This window comes from Bactrocera neohumeralis, chromosome 3, assembly GCF_024586455.1.
Source record: "Bactrocera neohumeralis isolate Rockhampton chromosome 3, APGP_CSIRO_Bneo_wtdbg2-racon-allhic-juicebox.fasta_v2, whole genome shotgun sequence".
Classification (NCBI taxonomy): Eukaryota; Metazoa; Arthropoda; class Insecta; order Diptera; family Tephritidae; genus Bactrocera; species Bactrocera neohumeralis.
In genome coordinates, this window is record NC_065920.1 from 72,329,606 (window position 1) to 72,353,111 (window position 23,506).

At 34.8% G+C, this 23,506-nt stretch overlaps 1 protein-coding gene across 2 annotated transcripts in view; it reads left to right on the forward strand.

Moving 5' to 3' along the window:
- The first annotated feature begins 522 nt into the window (after positions 1-522).
- Positions 523-23,506, forward strand: part of LOC126752183 (protein obstructor-E) — a 59,970-nt gene continuing 36,986 nt past the window's right edge. The window contains exons 1-2 of one of the 2 annotated variants that reach the window (XM_050462798.1): positions 523-642; positions 5,871-5,929. In XM_050462798.1, the coding sequence (XP_050318755.1) occupies positions 560-642; positions 5,871-5,929 (142 nt within the window). In that variant the 5' untranslated portion in view covers positions 523-559. Of the gene's footprint in view, positions 643-2,748; positions 2,834-5,870; positions 5,930-23,506 lie in introns of those variants that run through there. The other variant, XM_050462799.1, reaches the window with a different exon arrangement.

A 23,506-nucleotide genomic window follows, 5' to 3' on the forward strand; every position in this document is an offset into this window, starting at 1 on the left:
TGCTAGACTTTAGGTTAGACTTTAGACTAGACTTAAGGTTAGACTGTAGGCTAGACTTAAGGTTAGAGTGTAGGCTAGACTTTAGGTTAGACTTTCGGTTAGACTTTAGGATAGACATTAGGTTAGATGTTTTGAATTCCATAGAATTTGAGAATAAAATTTATCTTCGTATATAGACATCAAAAGGGACAGCAAGGACTGCTTCTGGTGCTTTGTATCTTACCATTTGATCTATTTAGCTCTTTATTTGCCACGACACTAGCGCCACCTATCGCAATACAACTTTTGCTCAGTTCAGTGCAAACGGCCGGCGTGTTAGAGAATTTGAGATTTACCTATGCAAACAAACTAACCAATATTATAGATATGAATATACAAATATTTAAATATGTATGTATTTGTATAGCATATACATATATTCTCTTAACTCGCTCTTTGAATTCCACACACTCTTGCTTTTATACAAATTCAATTTACTCTTTCAAATTCATTGTTCATATTCATTTCAGGTTTGACAACTCAATTGCCCTGCTGAATTGAGCCACCTTTGCGCCTGCGCATGCGCAGTACGGCTATTATTGCACTGCACCAACTATTGTTTTGTACATACAAGCAAATAAGAAACAACAGCAAAAAATTGACGTAAGTTACAAATACGCTACTGTTGTGAAAATGGGTATGTTAAATTTTTAATTATTTGGTTGTGAATGCTAAGAAAAATTTACTGAAAAAATATTCTAAAAATTCAAGATAGAAGAGGTTGCACTGTAAATTTTTTAGTGGCTGTTGGAAGTATAGCGAAAATTTAGTTGCTAAAGCTTTCTTGTAGCATCGGCAAGTCTCACCGAACCTGTGCGATACATGCTTCCAAGCCATAGCCTTGGAATTTTCCATTCTTCTATTTAACTTGTCTTAAATTATTTAATTGAAAAAGTTAAATTAATTGAATTATAGGTGTTATTTTCGATAGCAATTTGTTTCGTCTAACTAGGTAGCTAGTCGAGATCTGTATTTGAATATGTTAATTTATGTACTTTCTATATCATTTTATGCCAGTTCAAGTTTCATCTGTATTTTATTGTACCAATGGATTATTTTTACACAGTTGGATTTTCGATCCTTCATTTTATAAACATTGGTATAGAAACTGGTATAAAAATAAACATTTGAGAAAATAAGTGATAAAAATAATAATTTTATAACAACATTTTAACGTTTTAGAGCAGTTGATTTTTCGATTCTCCTTGAAGAATTGAGGGCATGGTAAAAGAACTGGTCTACATATAAGTTCTAAAGGTTAACGGATCGAACAATCAAAAATTATAATCAGTTTACTCTTCTCATTCCAGTTAACTTTTGATTCGCCAAAAACAAACTCTGAAGGTATGAGAACCGAACAATCAACTGGTATAAAACAGTCTTATATCATCAGTTTACATTTTTTATGCCAGTCAATTTTTTAATATACATTATCCAAATTGTGGTAAAACTTGTCTTAAAAGAAACTTTGAAAGAATCGAGCAATTAACTGGCATTCAAATTACAGTTCTATAAGATCAGTTTACCCTTTTTGAAACAAGTTAGTTTTTGATACTCCATTGTCAAAATTGAGTAAAAATTTATGTCTAAAAACAGGCTCTTAAGGTAAAAGAATCGAACAATAAACTGGTATAAAAGGTATACTACAGCAGTAAAAATGGTCTGGAGATAAAACCTGAAGAAAAGCTAGTCGACCAAACTGCTAATATAAAAATTTGAAATTTATACCAGTTTGTACTAGTTGATTTTTCGATTATTAATTCCACATTGGTATAAAAACTGGTCTAAAAATAAACTTTCAGAAAGAGAATCGAACGAACCCCTAGTACATCGGTATAATCTTCATAAAATGACGAATTGCATACAGGTAGTTTGGGGCATCACTAAGTATTTATGACGGTACTTGGCAAATGAAAAAGAAAATCTGTATTGGTAATACAATTTTATTCGTTAAAGCCAGGTATAAGTAGTTATAAAAAGTGTTCTAAAAATAAATCCTGAAAAAAAGCGAATTAAACAAGCAGTTGGCATAAAAAGTATAATGCTTTAAAAGTGACGACTGAACGGCTGTTAGTGTAAGATATCACTTGGTTTGTATTACGGTACTTGGAAATTATTAGGCAAATCTGTAACCATAATATTGGTTTATACTTTTTATACCAGTAGCTTTTCGATTCTTCACTGTCCAAGTTTGATATAAAAACTGGTCAAAACCTTAAATAAAAACAAATCAGACAAACACCTTAAACAAAAACGAATCGAACAAGCAAATGGTATAAAAATACTTTGGTATAAAAAACAAAACTTAACTAAAAACATATCGAACAAGTAATTGATGTAAAGATATAATTTTGTGAAAATAACTAATCGAATACAGCTTGCGTAGGTTAACACTAAAGTTTTTTGCCCGCAAACGGCAACTAAATTGGCAAATAAACCGCATGTGTTTATTAACAACAAAAAACTTGGTTTTCTTGAAATTTTAGTTGTACCGTTCATCTGCTTGAATATTTTTTATTCACGCGCATATATTTTTAAACACATATATACCAAACTTTTAAATATAAAAAATTTTACGGGTATGTATGTGAGTGTTTGCATGCCAATACTGGTACACATGCGTCAAAGCGCTGCCAAACAACAGAGGCGACCGCTGAAAACATGTATTTAATGTGGTGAGAAGTTGGTGGCGGCTCCTAGTCGTGGCTAGTCTGCGATCGCTGAGTGTGGGTTAGGGCTTTAAAGAAGTGTAAAAACAAGTCAAGAAAGCAATATACAGAAACGTATAAAACAGGTATGGCAAAAAAGCCACGTCGAAGAATGTTAAAAATGCCAATAAATTTAATTTAATTCGAAAATAAATAAATACAATTAAAATAATATCAACGAAAACATAAGCGTAAACATTTGACGCATGCGAATGCGGTGTTAAAAATAAATTAAATCAAAAGAATTCTTCAACAAACTGTGCTGTGCTAAATGAAATGTGCAAAAAGTTTTGCCACGAATGCAAAAATTTATAATTTCTATGGACTTTTTTTTTAATGGCAAAACAATGTTTAATTAAAACGCGCGGCGGTGCTATGCAATTTCATAAAAAGCGGAGTGTTAATTATGGCTAATTTGTGTTGCAATCAAAATTTTGTGCATAAAAATAAAATAAAAACATATTTTCGTTTTTAGGCTTAATGCAAATAAAATTATTATTACTTTCTGTTTATTTCTGTTTTTTTGTGATAACATATGCTCTTTTGTTATAAAATATGTATTTTTCTCTTAGTAATTGAATCATTTTCAATTAAATTAACACCTTTTATATTTAAAAAGTATTTTAAATACTGAAGCAAGAAAAGAAGTTGATATCTTTAAAAAAGTTGTTGAATGTCTTAAAAAGTTTAATTTTTCCAATTGATTTTTTTTACTTTTTTAATGATTTTCAGTTAATTAAAGACTTTTGGTATCAAAAAAATATTTTTATTTTAAAATAATTTCAAATTTTTTGGAACAATTACACTTTTTTTTTTGAAAATGAAACTTTATTTTTCTTTTAATAACATTTGTCTGAAAAAATTTATTTTTATTTAAAAAAATTTTGTGAACAATTTTATTTTTTGTGGTGGAAAAGAAAAGTTCGTTTTTCTTTCATTGACATTTTGTGTAAAAAATTGTATTTTTATTTGAAAATAATTTCACATTCTTTGAAAAATTATATTTTTTTAATTAAAATTTGTTTTTCTTTCACTGAATTTTTCTATAAAAAATTTTATTTATATTTGAAAATAATTTCAAATTTTTTGAAACAAATATATATATGTTTTTTTTTTGTGTGGAAAATAAAAGTTTGTTTTCTTTTGAATAAAAAAAATTTATTTTGTTTTTAAATAATTTTTTTAACAGTTATAATATTTTTTTTTTTTGAAAAATATAAGTTTATTTTTCTTTTTTTGAATTTTTGTATAAAAAAAAATTATTTTTATTTGAAAATAATTTCACATTTTTTGAAAAATTATATTTTTTTTAATAAAAATTTGTTTTTCTTTCACTGAATTTTTCTATTAAAAAATTTTATTTATATTTGAAAATAATTTAAAATTTTTTTGAAACAAATATATTTATATTTGTTTTTTTTTGTGTGGAAAATAAAAGTTTGTTTTTCTGTTTGAATAAAAAAAAATTATTTTTATTTCAAAATAACTTTTTGAACAGTTATAATATTTTTTTTTTTAAAAAGTTTTTTTTTCTTTCAATAAAGTTTTTGAAAATAATTTTTCTTTGAAAAATTATTTTTTTTTTCACAGAATTTTTCTATTGACATTTTGTTAAAAAATTTTATTTTTTATATATTTGAAAATAATTTCGTTTTTTTTTTTCATTGAAAAATTAAAAATTATTTTTATTTGAAAATAAATTTTTTTTTTTTTTTTAATAAAATTTGTTTTTCTTTCCCTGAATTTTTCTATAAAAATTTTTATTTATATTTGAAAATAATTTCAAATTTTTTGAAACAAATATATACATACATATGTATGTGTTTTGTTTTTGTGTGGGAAATAAAAGTTTGTTTTTCTTTCATTGAGATTTTGTAAATAAAAATTATTTTTATTTGAAAATAATTTTTATGAACAGTTATATTTTTTTTGAAAGATAAAGGTTTGTTCTTCTTTAATTGACATTTTGTAAAAAAAGAAAATTGTTTTTATTTGAAAATAATTCAATATTTGCTTTTTTAATAATAAATTTTCGCTAATAATTTTTTTATAGTATTTTATTTTTAATTCCACAAAAAAAATATTTTTTTTCTACAAAATGTTTTTGATATAATTAAAACGAAATTCTTAACTATAATTAAAAAGTTTAACTTTTTCTAAAACACTTAGTTTTATAAAAATAAAAGGGAAATGCTTTTTCTTCACCAAATAATTTATATAAAATTAAATATTTTATTTAGTAAATAAAATAAATTTTATGTATTAAATATTTTAGTTAGTAAGTAAAATATTTTTTTCTTCTCCTTAACAAAAAAAAAGATTTTTTAAACTTAATCCTACAAAAGAAAATATTTTTTTTAGAATATTGAAATTTTTTTTTGTAAAATTTTATAATTTTTATTTAGTAATCCGAGATACATAAATTTACTTATTTAATTTGGATGAAAAAAAAAATACTTTTCCTTTATAAAATGTTTTTTATATTATTTAAAAGATCTCTTAATTTTAATTAACAAATTTAACTATTTCTAAAAAATTTAGTTTTATAAAAATAAAAGAGCAATACTTGTTCTTTACAAAATTTTATTATTTTATTCTATGAATTTGCCAGTTTTTATTAAAAAGTTTAAAGTTTTCTAAGAAAATTAATTTTGTTGCTAAAAAAATCAAATGTTTTATTTCTTAAATAAAAATATTTTTTCACTATAATTATTATTTTTAATTTTTAAACAAAAAAAAAATTTCTGTAAAATTTTATAATTTTTATGTAGAATAATAATTATTTTATTTTACTTTGAAACTTTAAAAGAGTTATTAAAGAGAGATTTAAAATGCTTTAATTGAATTAAAATTCTTGAATATTTAATCATAATTATTCATAACTGCTAAAAAAATACACATTTTACAAACAAAAAAATAAAAAAGAGACTCTTATACTCTGTAGCAACAGGTTGCAAGAGTATAAACATAAAAGAATCGAATATCTGTGCATTTCACAGCAAATACCGCGAATTAAATAAATTTCTAACCATTTTATTTATTTGATTGTGCAATTAATTTTGATTTCATTTTACAAACCGCGTGCTCAGCTCAATAAAAATACAAATTTACAAATCGTTACAGTGTTGCTGCAGTAAATAAAATGGCGTTTTTGAAAATTTGCATATTCGCCATTGTTGTTGGTAAGTACAAGCACATATCCAGAACATATACAAATGCATTTCGCAGTCAATTTATACACACATATCACCAAAATACATACAAATCAGCGGCTTTAATTTGCAATTTGAATAATTTAACATTGACAATTAACTAAATTTCTGCGTACATACACATTTACTTGTATATATAGTAAATGCATACAGTATCTATGTGTATTATGCATGTATTTATGCATATACTTTACTATATATGTATGTGAATATATAAAATGTCATGCATCTGCTTGCAATTACATAAATAATTGGAGTTAATGAGTGAGTGATTGTTTAAATGTGTAATGAGTAGTTTTAATTTAATGAGTGTGAATGTGTGACAGGTCAAATGAATATGCAATTTGTGGGAGTTTGAGCACTGCAACAAGCCGAATAATTTGAGAACAAAAAAGGGATGAAGCAATTACTCACTATATAAAAATCAGCTGTTTGAAATTAAATTATTAACCCTTGAAAAATGTGCCTTAAGCTTTTTTGCATGATAACAGCATACTTTGTGCTAGATGTTCAGAAACATTACACCACTATAGCTCCTACATACTCTTGTACATAACAAACAATGCAAGAAATACTATATCCTCTGCTCTTTCCACTCTATCGAACGTAACAAGCCGCGATGACCGACATTATATGGTTAATCAGAAATGGTCATATATTTTTAAGGTTCGTCTGATCTATTATATAAAAGTTTTAGATACCACAATCCGGCTATAGGCTGACCAAATTAGATGCCTTTAAGAACGACCTCATAAACAAGCCCAATCTAACCTCCCAAACTATAGTTCAGTCTTTGGAAATGCAAAGTTGTAGGTATACTACAATGAGCAAAAAATTGTAAGACTTTGTTAATGAGTTTTAATTCTTAGTTTATTATTCAAAATCTATGTCGTCTCCCTCAAAGTAATACCCCTTGACCCCAATACACTTATGCCAACGTTTTTTGCAATCCTCGAAATAGTTGTTAAAGTGAATTTTCGGAATAGGCTACATTACACGTGTCTTCATCTGACTCTAAAACGATTTTGCCGAAGCGGCCGTTTGAGTTTGTTCAATAGCCAAAAGTCACACGGACCAAAATCAGACGAATGCGGTGATAGCGGCACGAAATACTTTGTAAATTTGTCGAAAAACTCTCAGAGAATCACTGCAGTATGCGACGGTACATTATCGTGGTGCAAAAACTAAGTGTTGTGGCCCGTAATTCCGGCCGCCTTTCACGAATAGCTTTGCGCAAATAACGCATAACACTAATATAGTATTCCCGCGACATAAAAAGGGTGTACTAAAAATAACCGAATTTTTTTCGATACAGAATAAAACGCACATTATCTTATCCTTATTTCTTATTTATCCAAAAAAGGTTCCATTAGAAGGTTCCAACCAGTGTAAAAACCACCAACCTTGTCAGCCTGGAAATCCAACGCAGGATAACTCTTGTCAACAGGTGCTACTTCGGACTAAGTAGGCAACTGAGAAGTAAAGTCCTCTCTCGACGAACAAAAACCAAACTCTATAAGTCACTCATAATTCCCGTCCTGCTATATAGTGCAGAGGCTTGGACGATGACAACAACTGATGAGTTGACGTTGCGAGTTTTCGAGAGAAAAGTTCTGCGAAAGATTTACGGTGCTTTGCGCGTTGGCCACGGCGAATATCGCATTCGATGGAACGATGAGCTGTATGAGATATATGACGACATTGACATAGTTCAGCGAATTAAAAGACAAAAGACAATGGACGAAAACACTCCAGCTCTGAAAGTATTCGACAGGCGGAGAAAGACCTCCACTCCGTTGGAAGGACCAGGCGGAGAAGGACCTGGCTACGCTTGGAAGCGAAAAGAAGGAAGGACTGGCGCACTGTTGTTAACTCGGCTATAATCGCGTAAGCTGTGTCTATGCCAGTTAAGAAGAAGAAGAAGGTTCCATTACATTCAATACAACGTTTGGAACTCCCAAAAACGAACTCAAAGCTTTTTTATGTCATTTGTACGAATATACTGCAGCGTCTAGATTTCGGCTACTGAAATACGCAGAGTGGCTGATGAGGGCAATCCTTTTTTTATCAAAAAAACATTCACTTTTTCGGTCTTTAAAACCGCACAGAGATCTATGTTACTTAAATCTTTAGTTAAACTTCTCCAAATAGTATTTTTAGTTCAGACAAATTACCAGAATGCACCTTAGCGTTCCACGATTTTGGCCGTCAAGCGACGGTCTGCCTTCAGATTCCTAGTTATCGCTGCCTTGCTCTATCCCCGTACTTCAGAGTCAAATTACCTCTACACACGTCGAATTTTCACCGCTCCCTCATCCTATTACTCGTAGAGTGGCCTGATATAGAAATGCTACTGGGGTATCGGTATTGCTGTATTTCATCAGCGACGGTTTTCTTATCCCAGGAGCAGCACTCCCACCCGGGACAGTTCTGGGTATCGGTTTCGACATCCATTCACTTCCCTTCGTCACCTTTCCGTCAACGTTTGTTTTCTTATTAGTGTCCATGGAAATAGGGTTCCCACTCAGAGCCGCTATCCGTTCCCCGGATAGGTAGTCGCTTCATGGTTCCAAGGTTGACTCAGTAACGCAACCAAGGCGAGAGTTGACGTACACCTTTATGAGGTTAAACGTTCAGATCCCACGTCAACTTAACAACGCCGGAGGAGGAGGACGTACTTTGAGGTCTGCCAGGGTTTCAACGGGACGAGGGCGGTTGCGACATTAGAACGTCAGCCATTTCTGTTGAGTGACAGCCCATCATACTCATGTGTCAGAATGCCGCAACCACCAGCCCCGGGTTCTACTAAAATCCTAATCCTAAATTATAAGCTAGTTTCACAGCTTTTTACTCTGCATACAGTCTAATATATATACGTCGCTCAGTCGATCAGACGAAAATTGCACAAATCTTCATACATTAGGTATTTCCGATTTCACATTCATTAATTCACTACCAAACTAGGCGAAAAGCCATACGAGACAAAAAGCAAAAAACAAGAATTAATATTAAATGCTAGCAATACCTAGCATCAATAAAACTTGTATCTAGGCAGAGACAGGTTGCCGACATATGAGCCAATAGTTATGACACTTGGTTATCGCCGCAAAAATAACAAATTCATTAAACGGGGGAGCATCACAGCTACCATCATATCGACTAACAACCGTTAAGTGAACGGAACTTCCATATGAAGTTACCGCCACAATTTGCGGTTGTAAGCCACCAACGCCTCTGAAGGATTTCAAACGACTCGATGCCAAGTTGTATTAATTTCATATAATAACTGTTAACGACACTCAATAACCGTTATTATGCTGCTGTCATGGTCGCCAGCACCACATGCAACCCGCATCATATCTAAATGCGACGTATTTGTCAAGCGAAGTTATACGTCAAGCCATTGAGCCATACTCCCAACCGCAGAGGTATCAGTAAGTCATCAATAGTCGTCCGATTGTATAGTAGCTATTAGTTACCAAGCCTTACCACTTTTATGTTACGCTTTACGTCGCCTGCCCACCGTTGTCTTGTTTAGAGGAGGAGGCTGAGCGGCTAGCTGGTTGGCTGCTGCGGGTTTGTCGCCCGCTTCTACGCACTTCGGCGCGTTCGCTCTCGCGTGCGTTTGCCTCAAACCTGTATTTGCGGCTTGGTTTGCTTTGATTTGTTATGAAACTTGATGCTGCTGGCTGGTTAAAACAACAGCAGCAAATCTGGTTGGCATGACCTTAAAAGTGAAAGTGATTTTTGTTCGCAGCTAGCTGTGTCTTTGCAGTTGTTGTGTTTACTGCTGTTGCTGTTACTAGCGGCATGCCGCTACTTATGGGCTTTGGTTTTGAGGCTTTTTTATGTTGCCTCATCCGAACCTGTTTGGCATCAATATTGTTTTATACGCTTTATTCGTTGACAACATGTAAATATTGATAAAATCACTGCTACTTATTTAATATCATGAAGCTTTGAGCTTGTTTACCAAGTTACGTAAGTCACTGTAAGGCTGGTTTGGCAGATGTGCTTAAAAGCCTATGATAAATATATCATACATGAATATATGAGCTCTTGTGGAAGCATGATTGATCGATTTTTATGCTTCTTGTTCAAGTCCTTTACCAAACCAACGTCACTCACTGTTATACAGACTTTTAGATTACTTAAGGGAATTTATGTCTCATATACTTATCGTAAAATTCAATTCCTTTTGAAAAAATCTTAAAAAAAGGCATCGATTGCTGTAGAGGAGCCATTGGCAAAAGGTGAGGTCTCTCAACCAAAGTGGTCCTCTGGCTCTACGAAAGCATAGTCAGAGCCCATTTTGTTCTATGGAGTCTTTATGTCGTAGAGGGCTTTAGAAAAAACCACACTTGCAAAGAAAAGCGATAACGTTCAACGGCCGGCGCTCCTCAGCATGTGGTGTACTAAGGTCCACTCCAATCATGGCACTTAACGCCATCTTGCACATATTGCCGAATGGTGTATGGCTGCGAAAGTTGGGCTCCAAAAAGAAAATGTGTCTGAACACTTGGATCACGGATCACTTGGAACATGGCTCCTTCACTACCCATATACTGGCGAGGGAGTTGTAGGTGGGAAGAACCCATTGAAGGAGAAGGGCAATGCTTGTTGGGAAGGTTGGTGGAGCGGATAACTGTCAGGAGCTCTATATAAACTCCAGCTTCAGGCTTCCTGCCTATTGCAGTGTTTTCCAAGTCGAGGTTGCAGCCAATAAGATAGCAGAAGATCTACTGCTCCGAAGTGTAGCCTCCTTTAGAAGGGACCATTCACTCAAATAGCAGAGCGTCGATACTAGCCTTAAACTCATTAACAGTGTATTCAGAGCTGGACAAAGAGTGCCTAACCTCGCTACTAATAGCATCCAGGGTCTTTGTGCTAAGAGTGGTATGGGTGTCAGCCCGCAGTGGAATCGCTGGAAACTGTAAAGCTGATGAGCTGGCAAGAAAAGGCCACCTAGAACCAGCGGTAGAATGGGAGCTGTTCAGTGCTCCCGTATTCTCTAGGTTCTTCCACTAAATAGCGCTCCGCGGAAGCCGCTGGGACCCTATCGGTACATGCGCTGTCGCAAAAGCGTTTTGGCGCAAGATCTATTGCAAGAGATCTAGTGACCTTTTTGCTCTCAGTAAGGCAAGCCTCTCGCTAGGTGTTGGGCTTTTAACAGGCCATTGTCTTATTAGCGTCCATGTTGTAAAGTTGGGAATCTTACCAGACGCCATCTACAGAAGCTGTATGGAAGAAGATGAGGTGGAAACAACTAAACACTTCCTTCTTGACTGTCCCACGTTAGGGAATTCCTGACATAGACCATGAGGAGCACATATCTACAAACAAACCACCGAACTAGCGGGAGTGGAAATTAAATTTGTATTGGCTGCTAAGCGTTTTGCTAATTTGTAAGTTTGAACACAGGAGTTCTTCTTTTCTATGGCTTCACAAAGGACTACATATAGCAGTTCAGGTGCAATCTTTGATCAGCCATCTAACCTAAGATTCTCTCTCATCGTTGAGAAACACTGTACAAAAGTTGTGGTTTCTGCGTTAGATGGATGGCAGAGAAGGAAATTAAAACTCATTAGTACGATGCTAGTGTTTCGAGGTCTACAGTTTGTTTGCACATTTCACTGCTAGCTAAGCATCTTATCAAATCATCAAATCTTCAAAAACTAAGTTTATTGTCCTGAGATTATAAAAATCTAGTTTTGAATCATCGTAGCCTGTTGGATCCACACTCCAAACTTTTCCCTCGACCAAAAAAATCGAAAAAGTTAGTACTGAATACCACCAAATATGTTTGTGTGTGCTAAGTAAATCAGAAGCTCGAAAAGCATTCCACAGCAATCAATTCACCACACCTCATATGGTAGCAACACTTATTGGTCAATAGAATGAGACCGGCGGTCCGGTAAGACGAAGACGAGCAGCCACTATGCATTCATCGGAGCATGCAAAATGGAAACTTTTCGGCTGAACGCAAATGTCTGCGCCGCTTTCGCACTTAAAATTCCACACACGCCCCGGCACGTAGTGGTCAGCACACCAATTCATATACCATAGATATGTACACTTATAGACACACACGAATGTGGGTTTATGAATATAGCGGTTTACACGTCTTTCGGGTTCGTTGCACAGCTATTTACCGGAGTTATTGATGCATTCAAATGATATTTCTTTACACACACACACACACACACATACAAACTATCTGCTGTGGTATGCAAATGTATGTAAACGGCAGCATATGTCCGTGGGTGTGTAAGCGGCTGCCGAAAAAGTTGTAAAGTTTGGTTCAACTTGAATTGGCAATCGAGGTCGTTTGCTTTGATTTTATGAGCTCGGCAATTTGCAAAATGGGTCAACGGAAAATATTGATTGGGAGCGATAAGCATTGCACATACAATATGTTAATGTAAATGCCGATAGATTTGTGCATGTGTGTGTATCATGCCATTATTTTTCTCTTAATAAACTTGTATGTACTTCGAAAAACGAAGAACAGATGTAAGATATTTACGAGGCGTAAATGTTTATTATCTCGGCGAACAAAAGCTAAACTCTATAAGTCGCTCATAATTCCCGTCCTGCTATATGGTGCAGAGGCTTGGGCGATGACGGCAACCGATGAGTCGACGTTACGAGTTTTCGAGAGAAAAATTCTGCGAAAGATTTATGGTCCTTTGCGCATTGGCCACGGCGAATATCGCATTCGATGGAACGATGAGCTGTACGAGATATATGACGACATTGACATAGTTCAGCGAATTAAAAGACAGCGGCTACGCTGGCTAGGTCATGTTGTCCGGATGGATGAAAAACACTCCAGCTCTGAAAGTATTCGACGCAGTACCCGCAGACCAAGTGGAGAAGGACCTGGCTTCGCTTGGAATATCCAATTGGCGCCACGTAGCCAAAAGAAGAAACGACTGGCGCGCTATTGTTAACTCGGCTATAATCGCGTAAGCGGTGTCTAAGCCAATTAAGAAGAAGAAGAAATGTTTATTATTGAACTTGGAACTAAAAAGTATTTTTTTTTTTTATTTTTGCACATATTTAATTATATCTTATTGCCATTTAAACAACTTCTCTTTAAACTTGTTCATATTGATATTTTAATTTTTCAAGCCTGACCCGCATCGGATAAGAAATTCGGCAATGTTTTTAATATATGTAATCTGAAAATGGCTACTCTGACCCTGGATACACTTGGAATCTCCAATTGGTGCCAACCAGCGGAGAGGAAGACCGACTGGAGCGCTGTCATGGCTTTGTACTCGTAAGCGATGTCTACGGTAATAAAGAAGAAGAATAACCTGAAAATGGTTCTAGTGGTGGAATAATTCACTTGAAATCAAAATGCTGATTTAGTTTTTGTCACATTCTTCAATGCTTTTTTAAATAATTTGATAAATTAGAGGTATTCGGGGTCCATATACCGGAGAGTCTGGTTGTAACCGACTTTTCAGTCTAGCTGATCTACGGAATACTTAAGATCTAGTCTTAGTACGATCTTACAAGATCTACATATGCATATATGTATGCATCCATTGAGGTTTAGGTTAGGAAATGTTAGTTAAGGTAAACAGGCTGATATTCGTGAGACCACTAATAAGTCCACTTCAACAGCTAGAGGCGACTGTGGGCTTGAATATCTCCAACTAATACATAGGTATGGGTCAAAAAGATCGTCGTATATTGACCAAGAGTCTTGAATGTGCCACAAATTTATTGAAACCGTTAATATCGATTGCTGTTTCATACAAAGCTTCAATCTTAGCCTGACGAAAACTTGATAGTGGAGGAGAAAGTATCTAGATGTCTGCGCCCACCTTCCTCCATGCAATCTTGACAAGTTCTGTCCTGCAACATCTTTACACTCACTGCCTGAGTACCAGTAGGACAGTATTCAGTTAGAACAATTATCATTGCGGCGATGTGAACAGAAGTAATTTAATAGACCTATTATGTTCAAGAAAGATTTCGCAAGGGCACAAGTGCTGTGTTGCAGATCAATGCTTTTGAGCTCGCGTAGAGCCCATAAGAAATGAAGTGACAAAGGCATGGATACTCCGACTCGTTGGCGTCCTCATAGGATTTGGGTAAGAGTGCCCTCTCTTAAAAGTTCATCGACTACGATATGCAGTAACCACGCATCCAGACAAGTTTAATATGTAAGTAGATGGATGCTACTGCAAGTGAGGTCATGTCCTCCTTGACTAGCTTTGAGGTCACTGCCAGCGAGTTCAAGGCTTGTATATTGGCTCAGTTATCGGAGAAAAGTATACCTCTCTGAAAGGAGCTGCATTTCTGAGAAGTTCACCTTGTTGATTACCACTTCTGCTTGAAAGACACAACAGTGGTCTTGCAGTCTGAAGCAAGAGTTGATTGAAAGAGCTCCCGAGAGAAGAATCCAACTTCAAAATTCCCCTTGAGCTATGATCCTTTCAAGCTTAGGCTAAAAATTTATAAACTCCTAAAACAAAGTATGTTTTTTCCTTTTCTTCGATAGGCCTTCGACTACCGCAGCACTTGAAGTCATGCTGGAGCTCACAACGTTGCATTTAGTGATCAAGCAGGCATTGAAACACACCATGCTGCTCATGGCAGGAGGGGTTTTGGCAAAGGGAAGATAATGTCGCCTCATCAAATGAAGGCCTTAGGGAAAGACCTTTTCTTCACAAGACGCTGGTCATTAGTTGGAAACGCCAATGTCGGACCACTATAGCTGATAGCTACCATAAGAACTGATTGAGCCAAATTAAGTTGTTGTAAGGACAACTTTTTTATTTGAGAAGGTATCAGTACAAAATTCGGCATGGAGTTTTGCCCAAGGCAAAGCAGTAATCTCCGTATAAATTGTATAGATCAGATCACTATAGCATATAGCTGCCACACAAAATTACCGCTAAAACTCAAGTCTTCGTATGAAAAACTTTTTAATTCGACAAGATATCGTCACGAAATTTGGCACAGATTATTATCCAAAGTAGCTTTACAATCTCCGAAAAAATTGTTTAGATCAGACCACTATAGCATATAGCTGCCATACAAAGTGATCATTCAAAATCAAAATAAAATAATTTTTTTACACTTTTTTGTTATAAAAAACGTACCCGTGAAGGTCATTAGCGCTGCCGTGCAACCGAAGTTAACGTTTTTGCATGTTTTTATTGTTGTTGTAAAAACTTTTGCACCAATGACGGCTAGTCATGTCATGTCTTTAAACTCTCTATTAATTATTGCTAATTCTCTCGTTATACTTATTTCATATTTTTAATAATTTTAATAATCACACTTGTTGTTATTGTTGTCAAATTGCAACATTGTCGGGCTTAATGCCTGTCATGTCATACTTGCAGCACGCTGACGTGTCGGCGAAAGGCTTGGCTCGAGTTTCTTCAGCTGTGACTTTGTTGTTGGCAAATGCTGTTGACATTGTCCATTATTGCTATTATTTATTTACTTGTATGCCAGTAGTTCGTTTAATACTGTTATTGACTTGCTGCATGCATGTGCGTGTATTTGTATTTGTATGTGTGTGTGTGTGTGTGCGCTTGAGTCATGCACTAATTATTGGCAACGTTCGACGCCTCATTGAAGCCTTGCAATGAAAATGTATGTAAACTCGCAGCCAAATGCACCTGCTGCAACAACACGACAATGTTGAAGTAAAACAAAATAGCAGCAACAACAAAAGCGCACTTAAAGTCAGTTCAATTACAAGCAACCTGATTTTGCACCTGATATTGACATCAATACAGCTCTCCACCATATCCACCAGCTCCATATATAATATTTGAACACATGTATATGCCTGCATGTGTGTGCATGTATTTACTGATTTTTCTGCTAAATAGTAAATTTTTATGTGCATTTACGCGCACTATCTTGTGCGACGACATACAGCCTCCGGCTGACAACGGTTCACCTTGAGCAGCCATACTTTGCACGCTCATTTCAGTTTGTCTGTCGCTTGTTGGCTGGTTTGGGGCAGGTGGTGCGGGCAGAGCCTTTAACCTTCAGTTGAGATTGTGTTTGTGTGTGCAATTTCGCGGAAGTTGCTCGTGTTTATACGTACCTTTCATGGTAATGAATGGTGTCAAAGCTTTTGTAGCATGAGCAATGAGTCGAAAAGCAATATGGCTTTTGTCGCTGATCAAAGCAGAAAGTTAGCTTTTGATACACAGCAGAACTTTTTTTGTTGCAATATTGATTATAAGAAGATATAATTGCTTTAAAACGATGTTGAAAGGACTGCTGAAACTTTTTGACCATCGATATGGACATTACAGATCTCATAACATTTAATTATTCGGTCTATAACTGTTTGCATGCGATTCTCTTCAAAGTTTGAACGTTTATTTAAGAAAATAATGTACAATAGTATAATTCAAAGTATTGTCCATCTGCAACCATAACAGTTCTCAACTTTCAGACAATTTTTGGATTCCATTCCAAAAGAACTCCGCCGGCTTGTTGACGAAGAATGAATCAAGCCAATGTTGGAAATTCTTCTCTGATGCGTATTGTATTCTAGTGAGGGCTTTCTGCATCGATCGAAAGAAATGATAGTCAGAAATGGCAAGTTCTGAACTGTAAGGAGGGTGAATAAAAACTCCAGCCGCAATTTTCCAACTAATTTTTAACAGGTTTTGCAACTCAAAGCCGGTGAAAAAGTATTACCTCGTCGTTTTTAGCAATCGCTGCATTAATTTGATGAATTTTTGACGGTAACCTCCATTAATGATGTCATGTGGTCATACAAGAGCATGCATTTCTGATTCCATCAAATACAGATTACCTTGGCTTCGTGGATATTCAGTTTTGCATTGATTTGGCTTTTAAACATATTGAAATGGCTGTTTCAGTGACTCCTGAAGATCTTCTTCTGATTAGTTTTTTAAGAGTAATGCTTCCAGCTACTCATGTTCATGAAAGCAATTTTTGCTACGTTCGCTGAGTCAGAGGAACTTCATCGAGGGCTTTCACCAAAATACAATGACTTTTGGCTGATGTTTTCTTCATAATAAATTAATGAAAAAGAACTCTCCGCAAAAACACCTTTTCAGTCACAAAGTTCTACAATTTTGAGGCGGAAAATTTGTTGTTGTTTACACTTAACATGAATGAAACATACTAAAAAAGCCTCACAAGAACAATAGCGCTCCACTGACGTTGAGAATACTCATATGGACATAATAGAATAATAATCAAGTTATGGCATCTCTTGGTAGACCGCAACAATATAGTTTCCGAACCTATACGATAACCGTTTTCGAACAGAAAATCTACAGACTCTCAAACAGAATTTCCATTTAAAGAGAGCGATTTACCTCTTCGATTTTATATACATTGTTTGGCTAATTTATAACCTAGTCAAGTAGAATTAGATTATCAATTTTTAGACATTTGTCCAATTTGGCAGTTGACGTTAAGACCGTTACTTCGTATACTGCACCCAGTATTGCATTTAGGTTAAAGCGGACCATAACATCTGTGCCTTTATTTCAAACTCGAGCGCAAAATAAATTTCAGCCATAATATCAAAATTTGCGGTATGATAGCGCCATATACATATACATATTCTGTAACTCTCCACATCTTACTGACTCACATACTCAGATCGCATCATAGATTCGTGAGCGAAAAAAAGAAATATGCAAATTTCTCTCATCATGGTTACGCAGGCCTTCTGAAATAATAATTTTTTTCTGTGAGCTTGACTTCGAACTCCATTCACAATTCTCTGAATAATAGAGTCGTATATTTATTTTAGGTTAGTTTAGCTCCTAAGGTTGATCCAAAATCGATGAATTTCACAGATATGTATCCATATCGCATATTCATATATTTAAGCCTTAAATAACCTTTGAAACACATATTTATTGTATATCTATAACTAAAGGGTGATCCATTTCGAAGTTGCCTACTATTTTAATGGAAAAGTACAGAAATTTAATGGGGAATGTTTATTATAATTCGAAAGAACACTTTTTGGCATTTATTTTTTGAATTTACCTCTTTGAAATGTTGGCCGCGGCTGCGTTTCAGACGGTCCATCCGCTGAGTTCAATTTTCGTTGATTCGTTCGAGCATTTCGACTGGTAACTGGCGAATGACTTGCGTGACGTTTTGCTAAAAGGCTTGAATCGAAACGGGATTGTCCGTATAGCCTTAGGCTCTGCTCACCCAAGTGCACTCTCAATAAATACATTGATAGATGGCATGGGTGGGAAGTGGCACCGTCTTGTTGAAACCAAATGTCGCCGAGATCACAGATTCAATTTAAAACATAAAATCATCGGTTATCATAGCGCGGTAACGGACTCCTTTGACGGTTACGTTCTCACCGGCATCATTTTTAAGAAATATGGACCGATGATTTCACTGGCCCACAAACCAAACTAAACCATTGTTTTTTCTGAATGAAATGGCAGTTTTTGAATCTCTTCAGGTTGCTCTTCGTCCCAAATGCGGAAATTTTTTTTGTGTACATACCCATTGATCCAGAAATGGGCTTCATCGCTGAACAAAATTTGGCTCGAAAACGTCAGATCTTCTTGGAACTTTTCCAAAGCCCATAGAGCGTAGCAATGTCGTTGAGTGGCTTCAGTTCATGCACAAACTGTATTTTGTATGCTTTCAATTTAAGATCTCGACGTAAAATGTGTCAAGTCGGTCCACACGTCAGTCTGAGTTGCTGCGAACGGTTCCAAATCGACTCTCCATGGTCTTTGTGTACACTCTCAGCTGCGGCTGCCATATTTTCTTCACAGCGTGCTGGACTTGGTTTACTCGGTCGAATTTTATCGAATAATGAATGCTGGGTCTCAGGATGGGTGATAATGGTATTGCAAATAGTACGCTCAGTAGGCCGATTATGTGGACCATAAGTTGAGCGCCGTGCGCGAAATACATTCTTTACAAAACGTGAAGTTTCGTAATAAACATTGTTTAGACATAAGTATTTCTTTAATGAAATGCGAAACAATACTGAGCAAAAATAATTTGACAGCTTTGCACGACTTACACTTTATCTGTCAAAAGGTCTATTGAAATAACTACCTCTACCAGTTAAATTGAGTGATTATGATCAAAGATTTCCATAGCATTACAAGAAAGTTGTAGAGAATCGTATATGCTATAGGGATATTCTAGATAATGCTTATCAATAAAATGGATTGGTTGGTAGCAGGAGTTCTAAGATGCTCCATTGGTCGGATGTCATCAAAGTGGATAACCTAAATCCAACAATAAGCCCGATCAAACGCATGTTTTGTTCCTTTTAATGGATCACATTTTAATTGGCGCGCGTTCATTCCCTACCAGCTTCCAATTTGAATTAAATTTTAGAAAACTTTCCCAAAAAAAGCCTGTTTTTATCACATCTGCCAAATTTAGCGCCCAGCTCGCGGCAATTGCTCGCTATAATCGCTACCATGCAAATACTTTTCCAAATTAGAAATTTACCTGTCTATTTTTGTACTCGTATGTATTTTAGCATAATCTAATTTCATCAATTATTGCCAATTAAGTGAACTTTGCCTAATTGCAACAATTTACATATTTGCCCCAAAACTTTAAAATCGTTCGACGTGTTAAATATTGCGCAATTCACAAACATACCGAACCATGAATCCATGCTGAACATTCAATTAAATTAAATTGCGCAACAAATGCATGCATAGTTTCAATTATGTAACTAAATGTTTGCTATTGTGTTTATAGTTAAATACCTAAATACCTTTAAACCGATAAGTGAGTGGTTTGTTGTTGGGGTCAAAAGTGGGAATTGTTGTCGACTGTGAAATATAATAATTATATGGATTAGACAATTAGACGCTAATATTTTGTTAACAAAGCGCTGTTTGTATGAGTATGTATACTTGTATTTGTATTAATTAAATGGTAAATATATATTAAAGGTCTACCTAGTTGGAATTATTTATATAACTTTGCTTAAAGGTATGATCAAAATTGACATGGACTGATGAAGAATACAAAAATTTTTTGTATAGCTTTCGAAATAAGCTCTTCAGACTATTAATGCATGCCAACGTCTAATCCAATTTTCCATTTATTTGGCTGGAATCGCCTTCAGTTCCCTCGACCAATTTCGCTTTTCTCGGTTAATTTTTGAGCGCCATTCGCTAGATTGTTGGGCCGCTTCGACGTTATATTCATAAATCCAAGTCCCGACATCAGTAATAGTGCGTTTGACGAATGTAAAGTCCTCAGCCATTTTGTCATCTCTTTTGCCAACTCTATCGGGCGTCGTTATTGCAAAAGATTCAGCTCTTTAGTTACGAATCTAGCATTACACACTTCATAACTAAAACATTAACCAAAACAATAACTAAAACATTAATCAAAACATTAACCAAAACATTAACCGATATATTAACCAATACATTAACCAAAACATTAACCGATACATTAACAAAAACAATAACAAAAACATTAATCAAAACATTAACCAAAACATTAACTAAAACTTTAACCAAAACATTATGGAAAACATTAACTAAAACATTAACCAAAACATTAACGAAAACATAAGCTAAAACATTAACCAAAACATTAATCAAAACATTAACCGTTACAATAACCAATACATTAATCAAAGCATTAACCGATACAATAACCAATACATTAACCAAAATATGTTGATACCAGATGTTGGGATCCTCTGCTATCTCTCTGATGCCAATACGACGACTTTGAAGTACTGTTTCTTTAAGTTTATCGATGTGATCGTCATTAACATTGATGAAAGGACGGCACCCATGAAGCAAGTTTTCAATGTGCTTTTCTCTTGCTTAAATCAGTTTCTCAGCTTCTTTTCGTCTTAAGTTCACTATGCTCACAGCCTTATGGTTTCAATAGCATAAACTTTATAGTAGTTTCTAGTGTTTCAGTAAAAAGTACCTCAATATTATGAGATGGTAAAAGGTGTTAAGCTTATGTTAGGTCATACTGATCAGCTGTCACGTCATACAAGTATACATATAGACCTATTGGACTTTTAAAGTGCAAGGTTGAGATTCGGTTTAATTTGAGCTGCAGAGTCATTATACAGGACGTCAAGGCTTTATAGAATTTAAAGAGCGGGTTAATAGCAACTTGACTTGAGAAGCTTCTAGATATCTAAGATGTGTTCTAGATGAGGCTGGACAGAAGCGTTGCAGGTGCTTTAGCGTCTCTCTCATGCCTATTTTCCTGCACCCTGTGCATGTATAATATCATCATTTCTTATGACCATCCGGCTCGCATGTGATGCCAGTACGCTAAGACCTGTCATTAGGCCAACAACTATCCTTCATTCCTTTTGAGACCGTGTGAGTAAAGATCTTTCGTGTATTTCGGAGCTCTTGTACTTGATCTTGGCTTAGGTTAGACCTATAAAAAAGTACTTCAAATTAATTTGGAGTTTCCTGTAGGGTATTTAATCGTCAAAACCATAATCAGCTATAGGTTACTATAGCAACAATTCAACCCAGGTATAAAGGCGTTAGCTAAAAGGGAATAGTCAGCTTAATTAATTGTTGAACGCTAATTTCAGTTTACGTGCAACTTACTTGTTGCGCACGAAGGATGTGGGTAAACATTATATTAAACACATTGATATGCGCAAATATATTAGTTGATATACATATGTATGTTTACATATATATTATGTATAAAACATGTATCGGCACTTCTATAGTTTCTAAAACAGTTAAATCTACTTGTATATAACTGAATAACTACCTAAATGTCAGTATGTCCATACAATTCAAATACTATGTAGATATATGTGTATATATAAATGTATGTATATGTTTATTCCCACATATGTGCTTTATAACTGTTTCAATAGCTATGCATGCGCTTTGCTGTGGTCTCTTTCACCGCAATTCAACAATTAGAAAATGATTTTAGTCCGTTTTCACTTAATTATTGGCAACAATTTGCATTGGCTGCTTTATTTTGTTTACATTTAAATGTGTATATGCATGTATGCACCTTGTCGGTGATTTAATTGAATCATTTGACCAAATTAGTTGTCGACAAATGGCGGTCTATGCAATATGTATGTATAAATAGTAAATTAAATAGTGCTGGTCTGAGGTTAAATTCGAGGTTTCCTCTATGCGACTTTTATACTTTTTAATTGAAGGCAAATTTGAGAGCAACATTTTAGTAATGCGGCATTTATGTCGCACTCTTTATTGTATACCATTGGAAAGTTAAAAACTTGAATAGCTGGTTAGGTACCATAAATGGTATAAGCACCTAATATTTCTGTGATTTCTTCATCCTAATCGCGGTAATATATTTTAGAGTGGAAAACTTACTGGTGTCATTGATCGCTATCTATAACAATGCAATTTTAAAGTTGATCTTAAAGGAGACTTAAAGAGTTTTTGAATGTTATCACTCCGTTGGAAGATTAAGTATATAATCAAGCCGTTTCCAGGTTATAATGAAGATGGACAACTTGCATTTATCTCCTCGCGACATCTCAAGGAGAGAAAATGTATTGATCGTCTCATGATTCCCACTTATTTCGCTAGCTGCTTCCGACTCCTTTTTATCAAATTTCCTGATATCTCAAGTCTGAAGTTAACATCCTGAAATTTCTTTCTTATTTGAATCACTTCTTTTTTCTCTTTTTTATCAATTATTCGAAATGCAAAATGCTAAGTTTGAAATTATCATCTCGCGACATCGTAATGACATAAAATGTATGTATTCTTTCGAAATGCCCACTTATTTTGCTAGCTTCTTCTGACCCATTTTTGTCAAACTTTCTGAAATCAAATGTCTGGAATTAATATCCTGGAATTATTTACCTTTTCGAATCACTTCTTTCCGCCCTTTTTTATTAATTAACCGATATTGAAAGTCATAACTTATAACGCCTCTAATTTCTACCGCCTAAAATTTTCACTCTCACTGTAGTCTCGCGCTTTGTCTGTACAACATACTATCTTTAAAGTTTCCTGGCAACACAAGGAGTTTGTCTTTCTAATTTCATAGAAACCTACCGAGCTTCACTTTCGAGTTAAAAACGGGTTTCTAAGGGAATCTCTATAGAGAAGAAGAAGGAAATCTGAAGGAGTTTTGAATTGCTATAGTGGCATGCGAAGATAAGTAGGTTGCCTTTTTTATTTCGGAGTTTGACAACACTAGTGTAGCAATCTTGAAACTCATAATTGTATCTTAAAGTTTGAGAATTTTTACTAGTATACACACACAGAACGATTTGAAATACGAGCGGGTTTTGTGTTGTTTATAGTAACTTAAAATATTCTTCTCGACCAAAAAATGGAATGGAATGCATACTCAGAACGGTTTGACTTACAGCAAGTGTGTGTATTTACAGTAAGTTAAAATATTCTACTCTACAAAAAAATGGAATTAAATCGCAAACATTTTCGCGCCAATATCTTTTACAACTTTCGATGTGGATTAACTCATCAAGAGTGCGTAGATGAACTCACTTAAATTTTTAACGATGAAGCTCCATAAAGGACCACTGTTTATCGATAGTAT